The sequence below is a fragment of the Temnothorax americanus genome, unplaced genomic scaffold (genome assembly GCF_048541705.1).
Source record: "Temnothorax americanus isolate GAGA-0224 unplaced genomic scaffold, ASM4854170v1 Scaffold5, whole genome shotgun sequence".
Taxonomy (NCBI): Eukaryota; Metazoa; Arthropoda; class Insecta; order Hymenoptera; family Formicidae; genus Temnothorax; species Temnothorax americanus.
The window spans coordinates 1159577-1178755 of NW_027509657.1; the positions used below are offsets into that span (position 1 = coordinate 1159577).

General features: G+C 37.6%; 2 protein-coding genes across 6 annotated transcripts in view; one reads left to right on the forward strand and one right to left on the reverse strand.

Moving 5' to 3' along the window:
- The window catches only part of LOC143903777 (beta-1,4-N-acetylgalactosaminyltransferase bre-4), an 89857-nt gene extending 78278 nt beyond the window's left edge, over window positions 1-11579 (forward strand). For all 4 annotated transcript variants that reach the window (XM_077417688.1, XM_077417687.1, XM_077417690.1 and 1 more), the window contains 3 exons: window positions 5264-5447; window positions 5698-5916; window positions 6011-11579. In XM_077417688.1, coding sequence (XP_077273814.1) covers window positions 5264-5447; window positions 5698-5916; window positions 6011-6149 — 542 coding nt within the window. In that variant the 3' untranslated portion in view covers window positions 6150-11579. The remainder of the gene's footprint in view (window positions 1-5263; window positions 5448-5697; window positions 5917-6010) is intronic.
- Window positions 11580-11841: 262 nt separating this feature from the next.
- The window catches only part of LOC143903781 (uncharacterized), a 65930-nt gene continuing 58592 nt past the window's right edge, over window positions 11842-19179 (reverse strand). For both annotated transcript variants that reach the window (XM_077417698.1, XM_077417697.1), the window contains exons 4-6: window positions 17657-17898; window positions 15547-15701; window positions 11842-14812 (exon numbers count right to left, since the gene is read on the reverse strand). In XM_077417698.1, the coding sequence (XP_077273824.1) occupies window positions 14615-14812; window positions 15547-15701; window positions 17657-17898 (595 nt within the window). In that variant the 3' untranslated portion in view covers window positions 11842-14614. The remainder of the gene's footprint in view (window positions 14813-15546; window positions 15702-17656; window positions 17899-19179) is intronic.

Consider the following 19179-nt stretch of genomic DNA (forward strand, 5'->3'; position numbering starts at 1 on the left):
ATCGAATATAAAACGATGCGTATGGGCGTGTGAGTGTACGCGTGTGACGCGCGTGTGTGTGTGTGCGCGCGCACTTACAAATTAACGCGATTTTAATTGTCCCAAATGGCTCGGACACGGTCGCGCTCGGCCGCAATTTTGAAATTCAAATTCCGAGTGCTCTCTCTATCCCTCTGTCTCTGTCTCTGTTTCCTAGAACCATGCCTCGGTTTGGGATTAAAGCGGAGTCAGCCCACCGAATACTTCACTTTTGCATAATTAGTGCCGCGCTGAATATTTATCGAATCGACGACGGGAGGGGATCGGCAGCGAAGTCGCGACTTCATTTGCAGTAAGCCTGGCCGATCGACTGTGCCGCGTCGCGGATCAGGAAATTAGATTCATGGCGTACTCTCTTTCTTCTGGCCCGAACAAAATCAATTTCTCGATACGGGATAAGAGCTCGGGGATATGTCGGAGAGGAGAGTTTCCATCTCGAGAGTGGCGCTAATCTCGCGAGTTTTCTCGATATTTCATATCCTTCCCGTTTTACGATTGAATTTTTCCTCGAAAACTAAATTTGACAGGAAAATACAGGCAACAAATACAGATAATAAAATGCTCGTTTGTTCTTTTCGTAATATATAGAGGAGGATAATTATTTATAGGGGTAGCAATAAATGTTGACGTAGTAGAAATTGTCTGAATAATATACTTAATCTTACATCTAATAGATCGATATTAACTGGATATATTGAAATGAATATTAAATGGGAATTAATGGACATGTATACATTCATCCATTCATTTATTACAAAATAAACAGCTATTTTTAGTTTCAGCAATTTGTCATCCTGTATAAATTATGTAAATATTAACTTCGAATAAATATGTCTAGACAGATAGTAGATTTAAATGGACGCGGATTTAAATATACACCGCCTGGATATAATATTCACAATTTCAGTCGTCGTCTGATATTAGTTTCGTGAAACAGAAGTGCGGAAGAGCAGCGAACGTTCCTCCATGAATGTCTACTGCCGCAAGAGGGGCAAGATTATCGAGGCGGGCAACTCTCTCGCGGACAATTAGTCGCACCTGTCGCCAGTCGCCGCCACTTCGGGCACTCTCGCGATACAGAAATCCGCATATTAACAACGCGCTAGATAGAACTGTCGGAAGCACCGGCCTGCATCCGCACTCTTATTATCGTAACTGTATATAAGTGCAATCATTAACGACGATCGTCCGGTCATCGATATCGAGGAAATCCGCCGTATCACCGTCCATAAGCTCGATAATTACGATGAAAAACGCGATCGAGTTTTTTCTCGTGTTGGCGAGACGATGGGAAAAGACAGACCGCGAGACGACTGTGAGATGTCATTACAGTGAAATCTCTTGAATTCACACCAGGAAATTGCCATTTTTGTTGCACTCTTTTACTGTACTCTATTAGAAACGATTTTTCACGATTGACTATAATAAGTGATGATTTCTATAAATTATTTCGTTATTTCGCACATTATAATATAATTTCATCGAATGACGCCTTCGCATCAAAACGCGAATTCAAGTGAGAAATATATCGCGCACGCAGTTTCAGTGTGCTGTTGCAAAAAATTGTGAGAAATTACTTTACCAGCGATGGAAGTAACGAAAGCCGAAACACGTTGGACGCGAGGAGAACAACGTGGAATATTCCGGGAATTTAAATGTACGGACGTATACCTACCTATACAGCCGGAGATACAGATAGACGCCCGCGATGACGGCGCGCGTCCGTTTCTCCGTTCTTCGAACAAACGTGGCAGCGCATAACTTGATATTGCAGACGCAATTCTTTCGGATGAATAAATAAGCGGCGTTCCTCTGCGAAAACGGATATATGGAAATGAATCAAGTTCGTCGCTAGTTGAGAGCGGTGTCTGTCGGAGACGACTCGGATACGATCTTAATTTATCAGCATCGCGGGAAAGCTCGCGGGCGAAAGATGTTGATAAACATTTAATCGTCCGTTCTCCACCATCTCGCCGCACTTCCCCACGCCGGCGCCGCAACCCGTTCTCATGCGTTACATTAATAATTACGCGATTAAATGACGATAAATTGATGGGAATGAAAGATAATAGCAACCAATGGAATTTCATTATTGGATACGTAGATATAGTTCAATATAATCACCATTTGATTGAGGACCAAGACAATATTGTGTACCCATCAATAATGGTATATAAATACACTGCCGGCCAAAAGTTTGGATGCAGCGTTAAAAGACTAGATATTATAAAAAAAATCTACTTTTATTGATGTAGTTCGTATTTACATTAGAGGTAAATGATTATTTTGTTATACGAAAACTACAGAAAATTTAAGTAAAACAAAAATAACTTGAATCTAACGCATTTTTAACCAATAACTAGTAAATTTTCTTTTCATCAAAAAATGCACCTTTGGTTTTGATGAACCATTTTTACAAGTCGTGGCATTCTTTCTGAGGTGAATCGAGTACAAAATCCTCGCAGACGTAAATATTTGCATCATATCCGCTCTTGTAAGCGTAAAAGTAAATATTTGCAAATATCTTGTATGATATTTCTGTGAATTCTTTTATCAGAGATCGGTAAGATTTAAATATTTAATAAAAGTTATGACTAAATTAATTAATTAATAACATAATAAATAAAAAGCTTCCTTGAGAGGGGAGTGTATTTAAATCTCTGGCCGCGGCAGTAAGAAACCAAAACTCCGCAGGTCAAAATCTAATACTAATATATAAATAAATAATCTGTCGTTTTTTATTACGAGAAGAACCATTTTCAAAAAGGGTGTGATATAAAAGTTAACTGTTGTTCCAACTCGACCTCAATTTTTATAAATGATCGCTATGAAACTTGACACTAAACACGACGATGAGTCAATTTATGTCCTTGAAGAGGGCTAAAGGCGAGGGGCGTAAATCGATTAATTGGCTTTATTTTTCACGAAGTTGAGCATTTTTCTGCCTTTACATGGTTTCCTTTTAATAAAAATTGTTATTCGCTATTTTTAAGTTTATATTGTTGGCGATGACAATGAAAGATCTTAATATTATATGTTCATAATTCGATTTGTCAACAGTAGTCCGCTGGAAGGCAATTGTACCATCTTTTGATGGCATCTCTGTACACCGACGCCTTGTATAATATACGCTTGAGAGATTTTAGAGATCCGTTTGTCTACTTTTTCTCTCGGCCAAACCACGTTTCGCTTCCGTCCGTTTGCAATTCTATAATTCGTCAAAGACCGTAATTGCACAGTGCGCTGCGAAACGTGCGCGAGTGTCAATGCGACACTCGTCGTAAATAACGTAGGACTGCTCCGTAATGAAACGCCATTAGATCGCTTGACATTTACATCTTTTAGGTCAACATCGCCTTCCTCTGGGATGAGTTTCCATTTCGCCTTTTCTCCCCTCCCCCCCGTGAAATTGTTTACCGTAGTCGCGCTGTGTGTGCACACCTGTGTCTCTTTATCGTCCACTGTATTCCGCGTCCTCGCCCGCCTCTCGCCTCTCCCCCGCTTTATCGCGTCCTCTTTTACTCATCGCTGACGGCATAAAGAAATATCTGAAATACCCGGAATACACTTCCGTCGAGAGGCGCCTTTCGTCGAGAGACCGGGAGAAACGAGACCGTTTGCGCGCGCGTTTGGCGAACAAAACGCTCTTCTCCGACGGCGGGGGTCCTCCATTTTTCCGCGTCTGTCTTCCGTGTATGTTTGTCGGCGACAGTGCAGGAGATTCGATCGAGCGCGAAGTTTATTCAGCCAATAATAATCGACGACTGACGGGAGAGATGTGCAGCGTCAGCGGCTTTGAGAGCGTTAGCCTTTGCCTTTCATCTTCGTTCTTTGAGAAAGAGCCTGTTAGTTCGCCGGTCTCTCGTAATCATTCTCGAATAATCGGACGCGAGGTTCCAGTTAGATTTCTTTCACGCTTTTTCCGCTCTTTTGCTTCCGTCTTTCTCCATAGGAAGTATATAATATAATATACAAAGTGCTCCGCGGCGTATTCGATATAAATTTCACTTACGAATTATTTGCGCTGTTTAGAATCAACAACGCTATATTAAAAAAAACATTAAACAATGTATTTAGTTGACATTCTTATCAAACAAAAAGTGATATTATTGCGTAGAAATTAATATTATGTCATTTTTGTTTTATTAAAATAATAATAATCGTAAATTAGAATATAAAGTCATTAATCATTCTCTCTCGGCTTCGCCCTAACTATTCTCAACTGCAGCCTGAGAGGATGAAAACGACGGAGCGGATGGCAAGCGGATGGCAGGAAATGTGAGGAAAATTCACCGAAGTTCCCTACGTATGACCTACTTCCATCATGGCATTCGAGTAACCGCGATGACAGGATAAGACGCGAAACTTTTAATTGCGCCCGATGACTTGGCAAACGTCCGTGGGATTCCTGCCACCCTCCTTCTTTTCATCAATCCTTACGTGGCGGCGCCTCCTCTTGTCAAACCAGCGGCAATTTGTACGCGGCTGCTTCCTCGTCCCTTCCGCAGGAGATCAAGACTCTTCCCTCGGCTTTTAAAACAAGTCTGTTATAGCAACTTTGCGAAGAAAGTTTCTTTAAAACACGCCGGAGAGCGGATTATTTTGCCGCAGCCTCGAGAGCGTGGAGCAACTTTGATAGCTTGTAGTAGATCGAGCTAATCAGCATTCATAAATTAAGAGGCGCGCTTAAATTGAGGAAGAAAGGGAGAGAATTAAAATCTCATACCAGATCGTACTAAATATTTGAAACTTGATTAACAATAGAATGTTTCAAAGATTTAGTGGGGTTTTCAGTTCGCGAACTCACCCCGACTTCGCTTCGACTTTGCTTGCAATTTATTAAAGAAACTCCACGCTTTGATCGAGATTACGGTACGAGTTAGTCTGCGGTTTGTTTCTGCTTCATGAAAATTGAAACAAATTAATAAATTACAAAATGTTGAATATCGCGCTTGCGCGTATGAAATAATTATCGAGATAAAACTTAAATATTCTACTCAAACGATTGACTTGTAACATTCGTATAGTTGAAACTTTCTAAGAAATTGGAATTATTAATTGAAATTGTTCTTAAGAGAGAAGTAAATCTAAAATTCTTTTTAACGAGAGTCGTCGAATTATATTGAATTAATTTTATTTGGTATTTTAGTTTGGAAAGATTTTAAGCATTTACTTCTCTTTAACAATATATCAACGATATTTATCCATATCGTTCTGTTCTCAGGTACCGGGGCCTTTAACCGAGCAATGCTCATGAACGTCGGCTACGTAGAGGCTCTAAAAGAAAGAACCTTCGACTGCTTCATCTTTCATGATGTTGACTTACTTCCGGAGGACGATAGAAATTTGTACACTTGTCCCGAGCAGCCCAGACATATGTCGGTTGCGGTGGACAAATTCAAGTATAGGTAAAAATGCGATTCTTTCGCGCACTTACAAGAAATTTTAAATAAATATAAAACATAGTTGAACATATTATAAATCTAAACACGCACCTATAATTAAGTAATTTTGATATATAAACAACAGATAAATTGAATTTTATAATGTGGCTTATAAATCTGTAATATCGTTCTCAGCATGAAGTAAATCTAGCTTATTTTTTTATTTTTTTATTTTTATCGACGGAAAATTTATTTAATGTTTCTACATCTTCAGGCTACCCTACGCCGATCTCTTCGGCGGCGTGTCCGCGATGTCGCGCCAACACTTCCAGCTGGTCAACGGCTTCAGCAACGTCTTCTGGGGCTGGGGTGGTGAGGACGACGACATGGCGAATCGCATCAAGGCCCATGGTCTGCATATCTCGCGATATCCGGCAAACGTCGCGCGCTACAAGATGCTCACGCACAAAAAGGAGAAGGCCAATCCGAAGAGGTGAGTCGAAAAAGTCGCTTTTTATTCAGGACAACTAGTTTTTTGAACATTCTCTTCGGATCGTAGTGGTTGAACGCTTAATTTTTGACGACAGGTATGAATTCCTGAAGACAGGCAAGAAAAGATTCTCCAGTGACGGATTGGCTAATCTGCAGTACGAGCTGAGCGACAAGCGGAAGCCAAAGCTGTATACGTGGCTCTTAGTGAGACTGACGCCGCCGCAGCCCAGCTGATGGCTACCATGGCTCGGCTGAAGGCTCCTTGCACACCAAGCTTATATCTCTAGCGAGGTCAATGCGATTGTGTCGCGAAACCGCGACCCTGGGGCTCGCCGCTCGTCAAAGAAGCAAGACTAAAGACGAAAGACATTTCCGCGAAATCCGCGGAGAGAAACGCGAGTTGTTCTCCGAAGACACTTTCTGGAAATGCTGGAATTCCGATTCATCGACGAAGAGAGACGAGATCCTGAATGCACCGGCCATTTTTATCCCTAACTGACCTAGCTTCGGCCATACAATAAATAATTATATTACAGAATATGGCTCGTTGGAAAGAAATGAATAGTTCGAGTGAGATTAATGAATAATTAGAAACAGAATAATGAGAAACGCTTCATCAGATTTTATTAACTTCAATTACGAGTTACCTGTATACTGACACGGCCTCTCTGTATTCAGGATCGTCGATTGATCCTGTCGTTCTTCCGTTCGCCGTTTCGCCGAAGATCGTTCTTAACATTGTCTTTCTCTCCGACCAAAAAATTAGTAAAAGCCGAAGAACTAAATTTAAATATCTCATTTGCATACTATATTATTCGAGGAGCTCTATGATAAAAAATTACTGGGAATCTGGCGTACAGAAGGTGCACAGGATCAATGATTGGATGGAGCGCGTCAGTGGTAGGGATAGGGAGAAGAAAGATGCTTCCACGTCGGCGGTTTGTCGAGTAAATCTCGCCGCTGCGTAAGGGTCTCGTCTTCAGTTTTCTCCTCTCACGGAGGGGATGTTGTTACGTGATATATTTTTATTCCTCATATTTTTTTATCGCGACGATAGGTTAAAGAGCGAGTAGAAAATAGCATACGGAGCTGACGTGCCAAAGGAGAATATACATGAGTGTATGTGTGTACGTGCGTGCGTGTGCTGTACGAAAGAAAGGAGAAACAGAAAGCAGGAAGGGAATACCCAAGAGAACGAAGATGCTTCAATATCCTTCTTAGATCCGAGTTACGGTATTATGTGCGCAAAACAAGCTGTTGTCGCTCGAGAGGACTTTAGAGAGCTTTCCGCTTTTACGGCTTATACATCGTAACCACCAAGAGGTGATCACCGTACATGATCAAGCCTCGTTAGCGAATAGGAATAATTAGACAGTGAAAATTTGAGAGAACGTGCAATCTCGTATGACCTGTTAATGATAATAAATCGCCCAGTAATCTATTTGGATTTTAACGATTCGAGAGTTAATTTCAGATTCTTTCGCTAACGAGAAGCCTCTACAATGCTAAAAATAGACTGGATTAGGGTGCGTAATGAAAGGGACAGAGGGGCGGATAATATCGCGGGTAAAGTTTCTTGTAGGGTTAATTATACGAGATATAATGCGAGAGGTTTCGAATCGCTTTCAAAATCGCATATCGCTCGTTATATCTTGATCCCGAGTGTGCTCTAGGTTCGTAACTCGAGCTCTCGTAGCGGGATCGGAGCTTATTTTTTTACAGGGCTGTAAATTATCGGTTGGCTTCGTTGCTAGGGGATTGATTTTTCGATCGATATCAGCGCGAACGGCTGTGCGAAACGAAGAAACGGTACTTAATTGTTGTTTGTCATTTGATGAACGAGCATCGAGTGTACGCGTTTTCATTTGTCCGCGTATATTTAGGCACGAAAGAGAAATTTACTTCATGAGAAATAAAGATGCTTCCATATATCTATTTCATACATTTGCGAAATAAGAACTGCAAACTCCTTCTACAGACGACTTGATTTCCAAGTTTAATTGCATTAATATCAATTAAAATTGGAAAAGTTTCTTTTTCAAGAGCAGTTTCTAACTCAAATGTCGGCTAAGTTTAACTTTAGTTTAACTATTGCTGTATCTCTTTAGAGAAACTAAAAGTAAAAAGAATCACTTAAAACAAGATTGAATTTAACAGGAGCAGTTGGAAAATCTTAATGAAAAATCATTAACGAAAGGAAAAATGTTTAATGAACAGATTGGCAGTAACTGATTATTCAATTTGTTCCTAGAATCGGCTCTCAATTATATTGTTATTTACATTACCTATTTAATGCGTGGATGGAAGAGGTCCATTTGGATATACGCGAGCGAGAAGATTTATATGCGGAACGTTAGCAAGCGCAGTCAAGACTTAGAATACACTAACATATCACGTCTTGTCATAGACACATGTGTGAAACTTCACTGTGCTGTGGACGAGCATACTTAAGCGTCTTAAGCGCAAGCGAGAGCACGGGCTGTGAATAATGCGTCTTTTTGCGGTTGAATGAATTACGAGGAGGAGCAGGACAGTAATCCGACTTGTTGCTACGACGAGCGACACAATTAACATCCTTTTCCTTCCGCATCGCGCAATCAACAGCCGATCGATACCTTATCCCCGTCATTTCAGAGCTCTCTGAACTCATCCAGCGACTTTACGAAGTTCTCTGGCTTATCACTTTGCGTTTTACGATTTTTGAAAAGTTTTTCTTGAGATCTTTCACTAAATGCTAATATCAGTCGTTTAATAATAACTAAAGGAATTCTATATTGCTGCACTTAATTATTTATTTATTTATTTATGACAAGACTAGAATTATATTTTAAAATGTTGACAAGCTTGTTGTTTGATTAATTTAATTTTTACTACTTTTCATTTATGAGCAAGGAGAATCACAAACGCGAAGTGATAGAACGATATAATTACTTGATGAAGGTAGGAATCAGCTGATGTTCGCGTTGTATAAGACGACATGAAGATTCTGACTGAGAAATACATGAGATATACGGAAAATGTATTGGGTGTACGCTTGGTGCGTTCTTATTGCCGTTTCTGTGATTAAACATTCCGATGTCGTTATTTGATCTGGATGTAGATTATCACTTTGCATACGTTTCGTTGTCATTTTTCGTTGTCTAACTTGATCGTCTAACTCAGACCCAAGACTTCTAAATTATCTAAATACGCTGTTTTCATGTAATCAAATATACTAATTTTTCTAATTAAAGAAATGGTTGGAAAATTAAAAAGTACGGATAAGAAATGCTTTCTTCAAAGAAAGTAAAATTAATAAAGAGTAATTTCTACAATTTCAGCACAAATATAACGAACAAAGGGACAAAACCACGTATAACAATTACCGCGCGTTTCTAGAAATGCAATTATTTAATCTCAAAATTTACTTGTCCAATTTAAATTTATGTTTAATGCTGAAATTGTACGCGAAAATTCTACAAGTGTAGAAATGGGTCATAAAATGATTTTATATTTAGAGAAAAGGCAGATAATTAAAAGTAAAATAATTTGGAAGCATAATTTTATAACGTGCAAATTGTTATTATAGATCTAAGGAAAATAACTCACAAGAAGCTTGCAGGGTTCTTAATTAAGATGTGACATTGTTGAAAGATGAAAGAATTATTTCTAATGTTTTTGTGGATCACTAATTAATTTGCTGCCATTGAGTGCAAAGCGGAGCGAACGTGCGAGGAAAGAAAAAAACAGTGAAGGATAATATTTCAGTGTAGCTTTTAAGAGAAACCGCTGTATCATATATTATTACCGTTATCGAATAATCAGGAATATCTATAAGTTAGGATAAAAATGAAGTGAAAGAAAATATTCAACGTGCGCCGAAAAAGGAGTACAGGTTACAGTTTCCAAAGGACGCTAAATTGCATCGATATTAACCGTAATCAAAGCAACAAACTATTGCAATACATATAAATTTTTCATTTCTTCGTCTAAATTCTTTTATCTATAATGAAAAATATTCTATTTTTATATATTACACTGAACAACATATTTAATTAAATTATAACAAAAAAAAATGAATTTATCAGGACTGTAAAAAATTATCAGTTTTCTGATTTATACTTATATTTTTCCGGTGCACGCTGTATGCAAAATGTGTCGTGTAAAACGAATCCAGTCGCGATGTTAAAGTGTAATATAAAAGATATTTTGTTTCTCGGAATATTGCGTGTAATTAAATGAAGTTTCCTCCCTTTAAAGATGTGACTGGGTACATTTACATGGGACATTTCGCGTATCATGAATATGTTAGATAAATTTAGTGCGCTCGAATGCCGTACGAGAACCTCGCAGGATATAGTCACCCTATTCCTTGCAGTTTTGCAAACTTGGAGAGCTTCCGTCGGGGAGACGAGACTTTTATACGTACCATGTATATCATGCACACGGATTTTTGCGCACACACGAATTGTAATTTAGGAGATTTATTTATATACCGAAGAAAGGTAGAGAGAGAGAGAGAGGGATTATTTCGCGGCGTCGAGAGAGTTATGTAGTTATGTAGATTTACGATCAATTTATTATTACCGTATAGCTATTGTTGCGCTAGGTTGATAAGAGATCATTTGAAGCGTGGAGTGCAATTATTTTTTAATACACCCATCGTTGTCGCGAGGTGCGGTTCTCGTGCGGCGCGTGCGATTGTTAAATTCCAATCTCAGAAAAGACGAGATAGTGATTAAACATAAACATCCCGTAAATGAAGAAAAATAATCGCTAAGTATTTATATGAGAAGATAGGCGACAGAGAGAGAGAGAAAGAGAATCGACAGGGCGCTCAGGCGTAACATAATTACGATGTGTAATATGTATATTATATACGCGATATATTCCGTCGCTAATTAGAAAGCGTCAGGGAGTTTTCAAAGCGCGGACACGAGGACTTTTCGTATTGTTATATTGTCAAACGCGAGATGAGAAGATATTCTGCGAATATTCCGAGAAAGTATAAGACGTACATAATTACGAGTTTTCTAAGAGTTTCTATAACTAGCGAGAGATAAGTCGAATTTAAACTTGTGTGTGTATATATATATATATATATATATATATATATATATATATCATATCCGACGGAATGTACCGTAAGTTCTCGGGATGTTTTCCGAGCTTTCGCGACTGCAACATCTGCGGAATCGTCGAAATGTATATTTCGATAATTTGCATAGTATTTTCAGAGATATCTTCCAAACATTCCTACAATATTACGATACATAAAATTTATCAGAATATTCTGAAATTATTTTCAGGATACTGCCCGTCTCAGGCGAAAATATCTTCTCGACAATGTTCTCATCTCGCATCATCTGGTTTGATTGATATCTCCCAAAAGGGACAATTAAAGTAGCCGAGAAAAGAATCTACCGTAAAAGTATCCGATATCTAATTTTCATAAAGGTCCATCAGAAGAGAAAAGTTACGAAGATCGATGACGATGTCTATATAAATTGGCCAAGAGAAAACTATTTAAAAAGTAATGCGGATATTCATATAAATTAGGAGGAACTTTCCTCGTGTACGTAATATACTTGCTTCTTCTCGATTTACCAGAACGTCTGGGAGACTATTCCTTTTCACAAGTTACATTTGTGATGTATTGAAACAATAAATTTCGGTTAAAGTACATTTCTTTCTCTACTGTCTTTCACACTGTGTCCTTTTTCAGCAAATAGTTCTGCTCCGATGATTTCTATTTATTTAGTTTGCGACGATAGTCGTCGATAAAGTAAAGCCTATCAATATAATTTTTTACGATTATATAATAAAATCAGTATTGGGATTAATTAAACGCAAAGTACCATCGACATCCGGATTTGTTTTAAGGATCGCGAAAGGGGAAGATTTCTTTTTTCTGTGCAGGGATAAATTGTCATGAGACGCACACATGTCAGATATACATACGTATATTTGATTCGTGCTGCTTACGGACTACGAACATTTAGCGCAAAAATGTATATAACGTTCCCGTGGTAATACGATGCACAATGTGCGATTAGTGTGCAGCTATGTAAAGTTACCGTCACTTCGAGATGATTATTTATCAGCGCACATATTTGGACGTCCGGTCTGAGATTTATATCGCCATCGGTCCATACGTGATGAATTCCTTTTTGACCAGTATGTCTTAATAAAACTCAGGCATCTAACTTTTTAATTATAAATGAATTTAATTACTAATGAATAATCTTGTAAAAAAATCTTGAGCTTTTAACACATTACATCATATGCACATAAAAGACTGTGCATTTTAATATTCCATATTATAAAAACTTTTAAATTTTCACGTAAAAGTAAGCAAAATATTTTTTTATAAATTCACTTTCCTTTATTATTGAAAAAGTAATGAAAACTTTCTCTCATTTCGAAGGTCAAAAAGGTATGAAAATGAAAGAATGAGCATTCCGATTGTTTCATCGTCTCGTGATTAAATTCTGCAAACCTACAAAATCTCTACAAAACCACCGGAGTATCTACCTTAGAATCGATATAATTTCATCCGATAATCTAAAAACGCTGCTCTCTTCGACAATATAACATTGACTATAATAGACAGTAAGTTATCATATAATGTATTACACCCGTTATATCTTTTTCGAAATCGAAATCGGAGCCCTCTGCAACTTACTTATTCACAAGAATATAATCGAATCCATAATCGCATCGCGCAGAAACGGAGACCTTAACGTTGTCCAATAAGACGTCATCGCGATAATTACGCACAGATACGATATAGCTAAAACCAGAATACAATATATTTACGATTTAACAATCGATAAATTAAATATCAATATAGTTAACGCTCCTCGATTATTAGCGGTATCATTGCGCCCTATTAGTTATTACGCGCACGTATTTATTCATAACGTATACATCAACACATTAATATTTAATATTGCGTAATACGTAATATTGCGGTATTTTGACGGCAATCGCTCGCCGCTGATATTATCAATGAAATCTTCATCAGCGCAACGAAGCCCGTTTGGCAAATGATCCCTTCGGAATATAAAAATTCTTTTCGGGAATATAAAATTGTCACGTAAACATATGAGCTAATTGCAAATTACACCCAATATCGTATGAAGAATATAACGCGGCCTTCTCGATATTTATTTAATCATTTACGTCAAACGCGATTCTTTTTTTTTTTTGCAAGAAACTTCAACGAATTAAACTAAGAAATAGTCCAGCTATTCAATCAAGTGCTCGACTATCAACGATTAGGGATCATCTCTATCCAGCACCATAAGAGGGAATCGATCTACGAAACCTGGCGTTTTTTTTTTTTTTCCAATTTTTTTTTTTATTATCGTACGTTTTCAACGGAAATAACAGACGCGTATTAACTCTGGAATACGCATTTTATGTTACCGGAATTCACTCGAAAATTGCTCTAAAACAATTTAGTCGCTCACTGCATCGCGTAGATACACGTGTACATATATATGTAAAACATTCGATTCATATACGGGATTAAAATATGGCAGCAATATTTTCCGATTTGGACGGGACATATATTTAGCACAAGGCTCGGTATATGCTCGCGAGATTTTTCACTCGCTAAAATTGTATAATTTCGGCTCATTGTACAATTGAAGATCTTGATGCAAAAATCAATATTATTCCGCAAATATTCGAGAAAAAATGTATATAAAAGATTTATAGTGTAACACGTATACAAATTAAATATAAAAATAAAATAAAATGATTTATAAAAAATATCAGCTACAGGCGCGTATACTTGTTTTCCTCACTAGACATCGGGATTGAATGAAATGAATTATGTTCAGTTAATATCAGAAAAATTTGGTTTGTTTGATAAAACACCTATCTGGTCGTCACATCGAGACTTTCAATTCTCCGATGAACCTTGAATCGAAAATTGACCTTCATCAATGGACTCTCTAGAAACGTGAATTGTACGACACTAATTTTAGTCTAATTTCCAGAGTTAATACCATTAAAAACGATAAAAAAGTGAATGTCTTGACACTCACATTCTTGTTTAGTAATGTTTGTGCGATATGTATGTAAAGTAATTGACACAGGGGCCGTATTCTGTTCCGCTAAAATCCGCTTACCGACAATTGTCGGTGTCGTTGCGCAGCTTTTACACGATATGAAAAACCTGCGCAACGACACTTATCGAACCGACAGTTGTCGGTAGGCAGGAACGGAATACGGGCCCAGGTATATGTATATTATACGTATTATACAAAATCCATTAGAAATTGATCCCACCCCGATTACCGCGATCTCTCTGGTGCGGGTTAATCCTCTTTAAAAAGAAACCATCATTGTCATTGTCATCGGTATACATTGATAAGAATCATCCGCATTTCCACGTCCCTCCAACGAATATAAGAAACCCCATCGGACTTATAATGTAGTCTCATTAAGAAGATCACACACAAAAATAGACACCGCTGCGGCATCCACGCTGTCTCACTTCAGCGTTCGATAAAAATATGAATAATCGGCGAAGATCGTCCCCTTTTCGAAGTTTTAAACTCGCGATCGGAAGCTGCTGGAACAGTTCGGCGAGGATTCTAATGATTGCCGTTGGTCTTTTTAGATTGACCGTTGTCCGAGAGGTGTTTCCAGAGGCCCGTTATCAACGGCACGTCCCTGAAACTGTCGGCCGCCGGCTATCCTGCCTGCTACGAACACATCAGGTCGACCGACCTGGATTCGCCCCAGGCGTTTTGCACCTTGAAACCGGCGCTCGGTCGAGGCACCACGTGATGCGCCGGAGTGGATGCCGCGTGGTGCCTAAGCGTTGTCATAGGAATACTATTGTTACTCCCCGCACTCTTCTTCTGGCTCTTCTTCATGTCCGAATCCTCTTCGAAGCATACCTGAAAAGAAGCGAACGGCTCACGTTACTCGACAAATTTTTACCTTTTCCTCTATGTATTTGATTATTAGAAAATTATATAAATTAAAAGTAAATTTGATTGTTATTTCTTTTTAGATTGTTTTTAAAATATAAAATTATTTCCTGGAATTTTTTAATCTTTTTGTAACATAAAAAATGGAAATAAATAATAAAAGATAAGTATATATTACTATATATTATTTTTACTCTAAGAATTTTAAAAAACGTGTGTAACCAAAATTACAAATATTTTAATTAATTATAATTGATAAAATATATATAGTATAAAATATATAAATATATATATATATATACTAAAAACTCCCGTGCCAATTAACTTGAGGGATGGCAAACAAAATTTTTTTGACGCGCTCAGATTTCCGAAATAAAAATATGAAACGTGTGTTTGAAGTTATCCTTCTCAAAAAGACTAGACAAAATTACTTTGCCATTTCGAATTTTAATTTCGCTTCAAATGTTCTCTTTTTGCAGTCTCTCATATCCTCTGACGCGATGCAGATCAATGGCGTGTACACATAGTAACGCGATGTAGAGTACCTATCGACGAGATGTAGTAAACTGGGAAGGGATCAAACGCGCCGTGGGATTATAGTATAGCTTTGCTGATCGGTCGGTTTTTGCTGATCAACGACGACGATGACGACGACGACGACGACGACGCGTCAAAGAGAAACTCAACGTTTCATCACTCACCCATGAATTTCCCGCCGGTTTGGGATCGTTTGACAAATCAATTAAAAGATTTTTCTGGCTGTCGTTACGCCGCTGTTGGCCATTCTGCTTATTTTGCTCATTAATCTTGCCATTAGTAGTCTTTGTCTCGCTGGCGCTCTTCTTCTCATCATTATCTGTAATTAAAAATACAGAATAATTAGATGATATACTAAACGGAAATGTAACGGGAAATGTATCTGCCATTTGTGGATAAATATGGTGATTTTCAATAGAAAAATAGATTTGCAAATAAACACAGAAATGTTAAGTAAAATATAGTTATTATCTATTTGCAGTTTGTGTGTCTATTTGCAGAAATTTTAGTTCGTCAGAAACCTACTTATTGAATTATTTATAATTTGTAATTGTTCCCAAAATTGTACAAATCGTATTAAAATTCGTATTTTGAGAAAAGTGGTTTCCGAATGGAAAAGGTAGAAAAGCAAACAAATTCAAAATTGATATGATAATTCTGAAGCATCCTATATACGTGTAAAGAATATTAAAATCTTATTTTTCATAGAATATCGCGGTAAAAAAGATTGAAAATATCAATTTAATTTTACCAAGTAATATAAGACAAATATTTATTTTCAAAACAAAACGCGAATTTCCCTGAAGCTCTGCATTCAAATATTCGATGCAATATGCAGAAGCGAAACATTTCTATGCAATATATCCATAAAATAAAAACCTCAAAAACGGCGATTTAAAAATTAATAAACCAGTTTCGCGATATAAATTGAGAATCAAATCCATCAATTATAAAAATATCCGCTCGATCTAACGGGTCTACCTTTTTGGTACAAACTTTAATATTTTAGGGACGATAAGAAATCGGCAACACACCAATGAAAAATATTGAATAAAAATAAGGAAACTTTAATTGAATGAAAATAAAAGAAACGTAATATTAAATAAATATAGAAACTATATACGAATTAGAGTTAAGCCCACTTTAGAAGCTTAATTCTAACGCGACCTATAATTAGCTTTATTATATAGATTTCAAGAATTTAGAATTCTATTTATAATTTTATCCTATACTTACTATCTTTATATATCCTATCCTGTTTTATACTATATATTTCCATGTTTGTGTAATATTTTCATATATTATATTGTATACACGTCTTATATGTACTCAGATCAATTATAAATAGAATTCTACCTGAATTTCGACACGAATATTGTCTTATTCGGCTGTAATACAAGTGATAAAAAGCAGCAAACGATTGGATTCGAGATGTCGAAGACAGAAGCTGCAATATTATCTGCTGGCATTTATTGGCATGTGCGCGTGTTACGACACGATGCAATGTGTGTGCCATCCGGATATTAACGCACAATTTCCTGATTCTCTTGGCCGGTGCCAGGAGGCATCCCGCAATATCCGTACTCTCAGCGGTTTAAGTGCAACGCCCATATAGACACTGCTCTTTACGATCAACGCGGCAGCCGCCTCTTTATACCGCACTTGCCCGAATTCACCCGAGATTAAAGCAAGTGGCAAGCTTTCTGAAGTGCAGAAACGAGAGCCAGCTGCATTTCTAATTACTGCGATTTTACGTAACGACACGAGGTATTTAATTTTCCCACAATCTCTCGCATAACTCGCGCGACTCTTTGAAAATCTCAACTCTTCCTATATATTAATAATCGCGTAATCTACATAATTCCTTTGAAAATCCTGATGTTGTGTAAATTCTCTATTCTCTATCCTCTATCTAATTACCTGTTAGTCTTTGAAAATTTTAACTTTTTCTAAATTTATAATTACGCTGGAAACAGTGCAAACTGCTCCGCTAGCAGTTGACCTTTTGACTGTAAGGATTGGAAATTTTATTATAACTCTATGTTGTAAAGCTCAATCTAGACGATCTATATATATAATTCGTGTCGCGAAATTCCACACAAATAGAGAGCTTATTTATAAATTGACAAGATCGTTTGTTTTCTATGTTCCATCGATTTTCTCCAACTTCTCGATGGTTTTCGTATATTTTAACGGTTAGGAATTTCTCTTGTTTTGAGACACGACGAGATGCTCGGGAAAGATATACTATAATACCGCGAAAAATTTCCTCACCGATCCTGTCATCTGTCGAGGGAGGGCTCTTATCCTGCGCGTGATGGATCCTAGGATCGGACTGTGACAACTGCCACGCCTGATAAGCCGTGTTGAAGGCCTGCGCTACAGTCAGCGTCACTGTCTGCGCCATTTTTCTCTTCGGGCAGAGAAACGCGTGGCACTCCATCGTCTCGTTGAGATTCGTCGCGATGAACGCGAACACGTGATCGTGCGTCGCATCCGCCGAGCAATACGAAATTCTGAAATGAAAAAATAACGAAACAAAAATTAGTATTACTAAAATTATATTTTCTTTTTTTAAATTAATTTATCGTTTCTCTCTCTCTCTATCTTAAGAAAGAAAAAAATATCTTTTCTAATATCGATAAGAAATTGATCGTTACGTTGCCATCAGAAAAAATATTATGTATATTTATCACATTAGCTTCACGCGCTTTAATAATGCTGCTTTTTTACGATGTTGATAACTTCAGATCTTCCGCGCGAGTCTGTACGCATATCCGGCGCGACGCAACTATGCGATATGCAAATCCACGCCCATCGCTCGCAGCGGCAGCCGCTTCCGTTTATGTCGCACGACGGTATTCGCTCGCCGCGTATAATAGTCGAAAATTTGCTGGAGGGCACTTAGGCGAATCCTAAATTCCCCGAGGGAAATGAGAGTAATATGCAAAGGGGGGCATAAGCGAAATGCACTGCCGGCGGTTACAAAAAAACGGATACAACAAGGCTTTTATGAGCTCTTTATCAAGGTGAAATTTTCAGCTTATTTCAGATACCAAGCTCGGTTTATTTTAATAAATATTCATAATCAATTTATGATCAAATTAAGTTATAATTAAATAGTAACATAAATATATGTAACATAATACAATCGTATGAATTTCAAAACGTTGAATATTATACATAGCGAAAGACAGGTACTACATGTAATACTATACAAACTGGCGATAGTAGTGATGCAAATACAGCAAATAAGATAACTCAATACATATACATATAATATAAAGTAATTCCAAAATTAAAAAAAAAAAATAATTATTATGATTTCTGTTTCTTCGCACTCTTCTCTTTTTAATTTCTTTCCCTTTTCTTTTTCCATTTTTTTTCTTTCTTCTTCCTCGTTCATTTCTTTTTTTTCCACAGTTATCCACCTCTCCTTTTATCTCTCCTTTTTTCTTCTCTTTTAGTATTGCAGAGTTTTCAAGTTACGCCATTGCGGGCTATATAGAGCCGATAACACCATCGGTCCCGAAATAATGCTCTTTAACACTCTTAATCCCGCGGCTTAATTTTATTCAGCCGCGTCTTTGCACGCCGGTTAATTAACTCGCCATTAACGGCGCCGAGCGGCGAGATTAAGAGAATTTATAACCGGCACGTCAACCTTCGCCGCGCTCGCCATCATCGTTCTTTTTTTTTCTATGCGTCCCATGAAATTTCTCGTTCGCCACTTTAGCGCACCTCCGAGCGTATTATGTACCAGAAAAACAAAGCTAACCACCGGTGGGCTTTCACGG